This window comes from Microcebus murinus, chromosome 18 (assembly GCF_040939455.1).
Source record: "Microcebus murinus isolate Inina chromosome 18, M.murinus_Inina_mat1.0, whole genome shotgun sequence".
In the NCBI taxonomy this organism is placed as follows: domain Eukaryota; kingdom Metazoa; phylum Chordata; class Mammalia; order Primates; family Cheirogaleidae; genus Microcebus; species Microcebus murinus.
In genome coordinates, this window is record NC_134121.1 from 44,281,012 (window position 1) to 44,290,995 (window position 9,984).

The following is a 9,984-nucleotide window of genomic DNA, read 5'->3' on the forward strand; positions in this document are numbered from 1 at the left end:
GTGTTCATTTCACCTGCCCCCAGCTGCACCCCCATCCCATACTCCTTCCTTCCAGGCGGGGCCTTTCCTGTCCCTATCCAAACGCAGCTCCAGGAAACAAGCAGGAAGAGACTCCCTTCCGGTCTTGAAGGCAGGCAGCAGCTGGGGGCCCATGAGTGGGGAGGTGTGGGAGGAGGGGCAAGAGGAATCTCTGCTGAGACTCCTGCAAGAAGGGAGGGAGGCTGGCTACCTGTGAGCCCTGACTTTTCCCCTTCTTCCTGCCTCAGTTTACTCTCAGGGTGTGGGAAGGGGACCCCTGGCCTAAACAACAGTAATCCACACCTAAGGTCCTCACAATTGAAGGCAAAGGAAGTGGGAGCTTCCTGTACTATGTCCACCACTCCCCACTCCAGGTCCCTTGCCCTCATCCTACATTGTCCTGGACTGGGTGTGGCCTACAGCCTTGCTACACACTGCCCCCTGGTGTCTACTAAAGCCAACAACCAGAAGATATATGTGATCTGGAAGAAGCTCATGGTAGAGGAGCAGTGGATCTTGGGGTTGGAAAACTGTCATCTCCATAGCAACCACTAGTTCTTAGCTGGACCCTTCCATCAGTTTCCTGAGACATACGATACTACCTTAAGACACCTTCCCATTTTCTAGGGTCATACCTACCCCTCTCTACAACTCACCATTTCTGTATATGAGTACCCCTGTATGTTCTCTGGACAGTGAGATCCAGTTCTCACAGGGTAATCCCCACCTCCAGCCCTCCCTGGGACATACCTTCCAGGTTACCAAAAACATCTACAAAACAACTTTGTTCTCCACAGAGACATCTGCTTATTTCTTGTGGCACCCTGAGCCTCTTTAGGGACTGTCCTCCTTGTTGAAATTCCTTCCTCCCTGAGTACATGCCTGTCCATTTCCTGGGACATGTCTGTCTATTCCATACATATATGCCTGCATGCTCCTCGGAATGTGCCTATAAATTCTGTAAGACACATTTCTATTTTCAGGACACACCTGATTCTCTAGGGACAAACCTATTTCCTAAAAATATTTTGAATTTTCACCTGAGATAAGTCTTTGTTCTATTTTTATGAATGCATATGTCTTCCCAAAGGGTATATCTGTCCCTTTCTTGGCACATATTTGCCTTCATGCATTTGCTTAATATACATCAAGGGCCTGCTGGTATAAGACACTTGTATGTGGTATAATGTGTTGGAAAGATAAGTTAGATAGAGTCTGGTTTCTGCCCTCAATGGCTTTCATCCAGTGGGGAAGTTGACATGTGTACAAATGAATAAAAGCAATGGAGTGTGTGATGAGAAACATGCAAGGGATACAAACCAAATGTTATTCAAGAGCGAAGGAAGGTGGGATCACATCTGGCTGAGAGGGTCACAGAGGTGTGATCACAAGAGAGTTACTGCAGAGTGGGTACATGACTAGGCCTTAGGTGGAGTGCATTCTCCTAGGGGAAAGAGTAGAAAGGGAGGTGAATTATGAAATTATTATAATAATCCAGGTTTTAGAACATGGAGCAAAGGAGTTATGAATGGGGAAATGGAAAATGATTACAAGGCAGGGGTTATTATTAAAAACAGGTGAGAGGGCCGGGCGCTGTGGCTCACGCCTGTAATCCTAGCTCTTGGGAGGCCGAGGCGGGCGGATTGCTCAAGGTCAGGAGTTCGAAACCAGCCTGAGCAAGAGCGAGACCCCGTCTCTACTATAAATAGAAAGAAATTAATTGGCCAACTGATATATATATAGAAAAAATTAGCCGGGCATGGTGGCACATGCCTGTAGTCCCAGCTACCCGGGAGGCTGAGGCAGAAGGATCACTCGAGCCCAGGAGTTTGAGGTTGCTGTGAGCTAGGCTGACGCCACGGCACTCACTCTAGCCTGGGCAACAAAGCGAGACTCTGTCTCAAAAAAAAAAAAAAAAAAAAAAAAAAAAAAAAAAAAAAAAAAAAAAAAAAAAACAGGTGAGAGAATCAGCAGGACTTGGATATGAGGGAGTGAGGAAGAGCAGAGGTTAGGGGTGACTCAGACTTTGAACCTGACTTACTAGGACAATGATGGCAGTAATAAGAAAAGGGCCATTAGGAAAAGGAACTGGACTGAAGAAAAGGATGTGCAATATGAGGTAACAATGAAATTAGCTATTATATTCCACAGAGAGTTAGAAATGGAGATGGTGGGAATGGAAAGAAGTTGGATCTGGAAATATAGATTGGGAGTCTTCTGCACAGAAATTCAATATGAAGGAGGGATAAGAGCTCTAAGGGAGAAGGTGTGCTGAAAAGAAAATGGCTGATGTTGCACTCATAGGAAACACTCACATTTAAAGAATGAGGAAAAAGAAGAGACAGAGGGAAAGACCAGAGAGGTAGTAGCAGAACAAAAAAAGGAGTGCCATGGAGGCAAAGGAAATGGTGAGCCTTGAGAAAACATTATCAACTGAATGGTTCATTCATTCATTCATTCAACAAATATTTGTTGGTAAGTCTATGGACAAACTACGCACAATGAAGTATGGACTTGGGTGAAGGAAAGGTTGGAAATCAAACAGGAAATTAAGGTGGTAGGGTCAAGGGTTGTACATATTTTTAAATTAGGATGACACGAACATATGTGTAGCCTAGGTGAGAGGAGCTGGGGGGAAAGGAGAGAGGGAAGATAATAGAGAAGTCTCGGAGGGAGTTGGAAATGAGAGGCAAGAAAATATGGCAAAAACTTGGCCTTGTAAAGAAAAAGGCAGACTCTTTTGAGTCCAAAAGGAAGAAGTATTAAAAGTGAGGGGGGCCGGGCGCTGTGGCTCACGCCTGTAATCCTAGCTCTTGGGAGGCCGAGGCGGGCGGATTGCTCAAGGTCAGGAGTTCAAAACCAGCCTGAGCAAGAGCGAGACCCCGTCTCTACTATAAATAGAAAGAAATTAATTGGCCAACTGATATATATATATATAAAAAAATTAGCCGGGCATGGTGGCGCATGCCTGTAGTCCCAGCTACCCGGGAGGCTGAGGCAGAAGGATCACTTGAGCCCAGGAGTTTGAGGTTGCTGTGAGCTAGGCTGACGCCACGGCACTCACTCTAGCCTGGACAACAAAGCGAGACTCTGTCTCAAAAAAAAAAAAAAGTGAGGGGGAATTTTTGAGGGACGAATCAAGTATGGTGATGGACAGAGAGGGAAAGATTAAGGGGTTTGCATACATGGCCTCAGTCTCAGAAAACAGGAGGGAAAGGCATTCTTGTGAGCAGAGAGATGGGGATGGATGGAATGACTTGATGAACATCGAAAAGTTTGAATAGTTACCTTGAGGGTGCCAAGAAGTCAATAAATGACAAAGGGTCACTGGGCTGCCTGTGAGCCCAGCAGTGAGGTTAGTCAGGGAATCTGGGGCTCAGTAAATCTTGGGTGATTTTTCCCCCAGCAATATTCCATAGTCCAAGAGTGAAAAAGAGTATTGGGGTAAGTAAGGGCATGGAGCAACAATCTTAGTTTGGGAACTGATTAGTAGATAGGCAGGCAAGGGAATGGAACTGAGTAGTCTAGGCTGGGTAAGGTGTCACATAAGACCAAAAGAATCCTGGGACTTGAGACTGGAATAGTGAGGACGTGGAGAGATGAGAGATAGATAGCTGTAGTCAAGGATGGAAGCTCTGAATCATGGAAGCAGAATCGTCTCTAGTGATACCAGCTACAAAGTGTGTTCCCACAGGTGCTGCAAGAACCTGAGGAATGGTGAACTCAAAGCACTTACGAATTGAGTCTGAGGAATTGTAAGGTGTTCAAATTAAATGGTAGTTGACACGAATGTCAAGATTAAAAGAAGCCTTGTATAGTGGAAACAAATGCAGGCTTAGGTCTAGAGACCTAGGTCCTATTTGCAGTTCTACTAACAAACTGAGCGGCTTTGGGGAAGCCACAGCCCTTCTCAGGGATCGAACCAGAAAACTTCCCAGGGCTCTTTCTGCTCTAAAAGGTAAAGCTTTTTAGGATAATGGCAAGGGATTAGCCGGTGACAATGACCTCCCGTTGGGCCGCCTTTCTCCGGAGACCCGTCCGGAACCTTTCTGCTGTGCTTTCTGCCCGGACATACCGAAAAGGAAACCGGAAGTCCTGTGCCGGGAGGTTCCGGGTTTCCTGGGCTACTACGATGGCGATGAGTTTCGAGTGGCCGTGGCAGTATCGCTTCCCGCCCTTCTTTACGTGAGGCTCAGACCCCGAGAAGCCCCGTTGTGCCTCCCACCCCTCCCTCTGGCCCATGCTCAGCCCTGATGCTTCACATGGGGAGGGGGAGAAGGGGCCCGGCCGCCAACACCCTCAGTCCCTCACTTTCTCTCCCAAACGCGCCCCCCGGCAAGGGCTGTTTCTCGCCCCCTCACGCCCTCTAATTCTGCGCCCCACCCCCTTCACCCGGCAGGTTACAGCCGAACGTGGACACTCGGCAGAAGCAGCTGGCCGCCTGGTGCTCGCTGGTCCTGTCTTTCTGCCGCCTGCACAAACAGTCCAGCATGACGGTGATGGAAGCTCAGGAGAGCCCGCTCTTCAACAACGTCAAGCTACAGCGTATCCTCCCTCAGGCTCTTCCACAGCCCACACACATGCACTTCTACACTTTCCCACAAGCCCAGACTCCCTCCCCCACCCCTTTACCTACAGTAGGCAGGCTCCTACCAAAACCAGACTTGGGAAAGTATGAGAATGTGAGCTGATATCCATTTTAGCCTCCACATGCAGTACCAAACCCTCTTGCAGTGATGAGTGCCCAGGTGTCATACAGGTCTTAGACTCTGCCCTGAAGCCAAGCCCCAAGCTTTTCAATCTGAGCCCTTTTGACTATTTGAATCTCCTGTCCTCTTCTGGGTGAGGCTCCTTACTACCTTTAATCATATTCTCTACCCACCCCCCTCCTCCCAGGAAGTAAGGGTTTTTGCTGCCTGATTCATCTCTAAAATATCTATGGAGAAAGGCTGAAGGAAGGCAAGAGGACAGAGATTGAAGAATGGTAGTACCTTTTATTTTCTAATGCTCCTTTTCATTGGAAGAATTTCTCTTCCTGTCTTACTTTTTTTTTTTTTTTTTTTTTGAGACAGAGTCTCACTCTGTTGCCTGGGTAGAGTGCTGTGGCATCAGCCCAGCTAACAGCAACCTCAAACTCCTGGGCTCAAGCAATCCTCCTGCCTCAGCCTCCTGAGTAGCTGGGACTACAGGCATGCACCACCATACCTGGCTAATATTTTCTATATTTTTAGTTGGCCAATTAATTTGTTTCTGTTTTTAGTAGAGACAGGGTCTCACTCTTGCTCAGGCTGGTTTTGAACTCTTGACCTTGAGCGATTCTCCTGCCTGGTCCTCCCAGAGTACTAGGATTACAGGCGTGAGCCACCTCGCCTAGCCTCTCTCTCTCTCTTTTTTTTTTTTTTTTTTTGAGACAGAGTCTCACTTTGTTGCCCAGGCTAGAGTGAGTGAGTACCATGGCATCAGCCTAGCTCACAGCAACCTCAAACTCCTGAGCTCAAGCAATCCTGCAGCCTCAGCCTCCCAAGTAGTTGGGACTACAGGCATGCGCCACCATGCCCGGCTAATTTTTTCTATATATATTAGTTGGCCAATTAATTTCTTTCTATTTTTAGTAGAGACGAGGTCTCGCTCTTGCTCAGTCTGGTTTTGAACTCCTGACCTCGAGCAATCCACCCGCCTCAGCCTCCCAGAGTGCTAGGATTACAGGCATGAGCTACCTCGCCCGGCCACTCTCTTTTTTAAAAGAGATGTGGTCTCACTGTGTCGTTCAGGCTGGATTACAGTGGCACAATCATAGCTCACAGTAACCGCCAACTCCTGGGCTCAAGCAATCCTCCTGCCTCAGCCTCCCAAGTAGCTGGGACTACAGGTGCCCACCACCATCCCTGGCTAATTTCTCTATTTTTTTTTTTTTTTTGGTAGAGTCAGAATCTGTCTGTTTTGCTCAGGCTGATTTTAACTCCTAGCCTCAAGTGATCCTCCTGCTTTAGCTTCCCATAATGCAGAGATTAAAAACATGAACCACCATACCTAGCTAGAAGTTTTTCTCTTTACCTTCTCTGGAATATTTAGGAAATGCGGGATTTAGGGAAATTGCATGCATATGTGTGTGGGACAGGATAAGGGCAGATGGTTCTCAGCATGGGACTGGCTCTGAGAATTTTCATCCCACCCAATTCACTTGTATGCTATTCCCTTAACTTTTATCCAGGGAAGCTTCCTGTGGAATCAATCCAGATTGTATTAGAGGAACTGAGGAAGAAAGGTGGGTTCGTTTCAAATTCCTTATTTTTCTTCCTAGTTGGGTTTTTCCTAGGACAAATATGACAAGTTTTTCCCCCTTTCATAACTTTTTTCTTTGTTCTGGCTTGAAGCCCAGAGTGTTCTATACAGTAGCCAGCCCCAAGTCTGGGTTCTCTCTCCTTATTTATACAAAAAATTGAAATCTCTCTCTCTCTGTGCCCTATGTCTGAAAAGAGGTGGGGGAAGAAGAATGGGTGCTTTACAGATAGTAATGGTAAAATAAATATTGAATCTCTCTCTCTGGAAGTTGAGTCTCTTCCACTCTGTCCCACCTTGGTTTTTGGCTTTTGTCCCTTTTTAGATCATGATGCTTTCCTAAGTATCTTTTTTACAGGGAACCTCGAGTGGTTGGATAAGAACAAGTCTAGCTTCCTGATCATGTGGCGGAGGCCAGAAGAATGGGGGAAACTCATCTATCAATGGGTGAGACAATTCTGCTGCCAAGTACTCAGCAATGACCCATGGCAAAGGCAAATTATATTGGTCCCCAGCAGATACCTGGTGTTCCTAGATCCAGACTGAGCAAAGTGGAGAGGGGGCAAAAAGAGGAAGTACACCCTCCAGGCAAACCTCTTTTAGTGACTCAATTTCTTTGGCTACACAGAACCTCCCTTTCTTTGCCTGTAGGAGGCCAGAGGCTATGTGAGGCTGTGTTTGGAGAATGCAATACTGGGAACCATGAGTGCTATGGTTGGCTGGAACCTCTGGCCACAGGAGATAAATGGGGAAAGGAAGGGGAAAAAACATGGGGCTCCTCCCCCACTGCACTATTATGGGGCTATCCACAGTATGAATGAGCCATTCTGAACCAGTGTGGATATAGGGACAGAATACTCTCTTCCCCAAATTCCTAGCCACCACTAGCCCCAAACATTCCCAAGGAAGAAAGGGGAAGAAGCGTCAACAACCTAAATATAACAAACACACACCACCCATTCTTAAATAGGAAAACAACCAGAATGAGAGGTCACTCCTCAGACACGTGAAGGCCTGTGGTTTAGTGGTTCCAAATATGTGTGTACACATATAAATATAGCGCCTGTAGGGTTTATGGTTTTTAGGTCACTATGCAGAGGTGACAATGAGTGCTGGTTTGGGAGTAGTTACCATTCCTGGATCAGAGATGTGGAGCTAGTGGGTTTCCGTTCTCCCAAGAGATTCTTGATCTAACTCAATCTTCATTTTCTATGTCTACAGGTTTCCAGAAGTGGCCAGAATAACTCTGTGTTCACTCTGTATGAACTGACCAATGGGGAAGACACAGAAAATGAGGGTAATGCCTCCCCCCTCCCCAGCTTTGTCATCTGAATTCTCCTCCTTCCAGTCCAGTCCTGGTTTAATTAATATTTAGACTTCCCATTTCTCTGCCTCTGAACTCCAAGTACTACATAATACAAAAGTTCTTTACCCACGTCCAAAGATTCATTAAACCACCTTAATTCACATGCAGAACCCCCCCCACACACACACACATTTTGTTTGTATGGGTGTATGTGCATTTTTCTAGGGATAAGTCCACATTACAAGATGTTCAAGGGTACCTGTGACCCACGAAAAGTTCAGAATTACTTCTGTAGATGCCGAAAGAGGAACCAGGGCGGGAGATTAAGCCTGAAATCTCATTCATTGCTGACTCAGGCTCTCTTTCACCTTTTATTCTTGTAGAGGGCTCAAGATTTATGAGTGTCAGCTGAAGGGATTGGGCCAACACCCCCATCCCCACCCCCAGTCCATTTAAATAGTTTCTGGTCAGGCAAGGATTTGTATAGTGTTTGATTTTTACATAGTGTAAACACTTTCTTAACTCTTTTCTCTCTGACTCCATTTTCTGATCCCCAGGATCATGAAAAGTTCCAATCTTAGCTAGAATGACAGGGTGCCTTCCCTTTCTGTTAGTCTCTGGCTGCCCTAGCAGAGTTTACAGCTCTTGGCTGTTCCTCCCCACCCCCCTCACTGCCCTGCAGGTCCCTGCTTGCTACTCCCACCATCACCCCATGACTTCAGCGCTGCAGCCTTGCCCAGTCCACCACTCAGGCTGGGCAAAGTTGGAGGCTTCCTCAGAAAGCAAGCTCCTTGACTTGAGCTGGGCCTCTGCAGGGGGTGAGGTGAGCAAGCCTGTCAGGGCTTGCCTGCTGCCTTTTACCTCTTCTCATGGTATCTTACCATATCCGCATACTCAGCTGGCCATTGGCTCTCAGCTGTTATCTAGGAAAGGGCAAATATAGTTGCTGGACTTCAGTAGTCTCCTGGCCAGGGGTACTGGCTATACTTCTTTGTGTTAGGACAAGTCCTCCTCATCTGTACAGATGTGCAACCAGGGTCACTGTCCAGTGACAAAGGTCCTGACCTCTCTAGGCCTGATTGTCAGGGCCCCTTTGTTGTGGCCAGTAAGCAGATGGTGGCATTCTTAAGCATTGGACAGTAATGGGGGCAGAAGTGGGAGGAGGTTGACTTTGACAGGACAACCAGGGAAGGGGAAATAAGCATGAACTCATTTCATGCTGACTGAGGCTTTCTTCTACCCCTTACTCCTAAGGAGTGCCCAGGAAGTATGGGTGATAGCTGCAGCAGTATAGATGGCACATGCATATTCTGCCTCTGGGAAGGTCTCAGCTTCCAGCTAGACTGCCCTCAGAGGCCTTGGGCCCCAAAGAGCTGAGTGACCCTAACTGCCCATCTCTCCTGTCCAGAGTTCCATGGGCTGGATGAGGCAACTCTACTGCGGGCTCTGCAGGCCTTACAGCAGGAGCACAAGGCTGAGATCATCACTGTCAGCGATGGCCGAGGTGTCAAGTTCTTCTAGCAGAGACCTATATCCCTTCTTAACCTTCACCTTTCCAGGGCTTTCAAAAGGAGGCAGACCCAGTGTTCCCACAGACTAGATCTGTGATTCCACCAGACTCAAAAGGGCTCCAGTCCTGAAGGCTGGGACCCTGGGATGGGTTTCTCACACCTCATATGTCTGTCCCTGGGATAGAGTGAGGCCAAGGCGCCAGAGAGAAAAAATGTGTTTCTTCTTGCCCTACCTCCTCTCCCATCCTAGACTGTCCCTGAGCCAGGGTCTGTAAACCTAACACTTTACATGTGTTCACACATGTAAGTACATACACACATGCACCTGCACAGCTTCTGCCTCCTCTCCCTGCCACCCCCTTAGCTGCTGTTGCCTCCCTTCTCAGGCTGGTGCTGGATCCTTCCTAGGGGATGGGGGAAGCCCTGGCTGCAGGCAGCCTTCCAGGCAATATGAAGATAGGAGGCTCATGGGCCTTGCAGTGAGAGGCGGAGCCCAACGATGATTTATGATATTAAAAATCTCAACTCCCACTGCCTGCCTGTTAAATTACTACAGTACTGGAATGGGGTTGGGGCTGGCAGTGAAGTGTTACCACCGGAGTGAATCCCTGCCAAGGAGAGGGGAGACAAAGCCTATGTCTTTTGTGAAGGTAAAGGTCCTCCAGGGCTGACTGAGCTACAGCGAGCCTGTGGTTTTACATCTGGTGGGTGGGCTGTGTGGAGTGCTGATGGGACACAGCTTGGGGACAGACTGCTTTCTCTCTGAATAGGAGTTACTTAATAGCTCCCCCTTCCCTGGCCATCTCCAACCATGAAAGTCCTGAACTACTCTGAAGCCCCTCCCTCCACCCTTCTGGTCTGGGTGGGGTA

General features: G+C 47.8%; 1 protein-coding gene across 1 annotated transcript; it reads left to right on the top strand.

The window, feature by feature from the left end:
* Nucleotides 1-4,085: 4,085 nt before the first annotated feature.
* Nucleotides 4,086-9,645, top strand: VPS25 (vacuolar protein sorting 25 homolog). The gene is made up of 6 exons (XM_012743267.3): nt 4,086-4,203; nt 4,418-4,563; nt 6,230-6,283; nt 6,656-6,744; nt 7,519-7,594; nt 9,012-9,645. The coding sequence occupies exons 1-6, from the start codon at nt 4,151-4,153 to the stop codon at nt 9,122-9,124; spliced, it is 531 nt and encodes a 176-aa protein (XP_012598721.2). The 5' UTR covers nt 4,086-4,150; the 3' UTR covers nt 9,125-9,645.
* Nucleotides 9,646-9,984: the final 339 nt, after the last annotated feature.

What these genes read in the sequence shown, in the direction of transcription:
- VPS25 (XM_012743267.3), top strand. Translation starts at nt 4,151, where the DNA reads ATGGCGATGAGTTTCGAGTGGCCGTGGCAGTATCGCTTCCCGCCCTTC. An exon ending in CGCTTCCCGCCCTTCTTTAC is followed by an intron (nt 4,204 to 4,417) that starts GTGAGGCTCAGA and finishes TTCACCCGGCAG; the next exon opens with GTTACAGCCGAACGTGGACA. An exon ending in CAACAACGTCAAGCTACAGC is followed by an intron (nt 4,564 to 6,229) that starts GTATCCTCCCTC and finishes ACTTTTATCCAG; the next exon opens with GGAAGCTTCCTGTGGAATCA.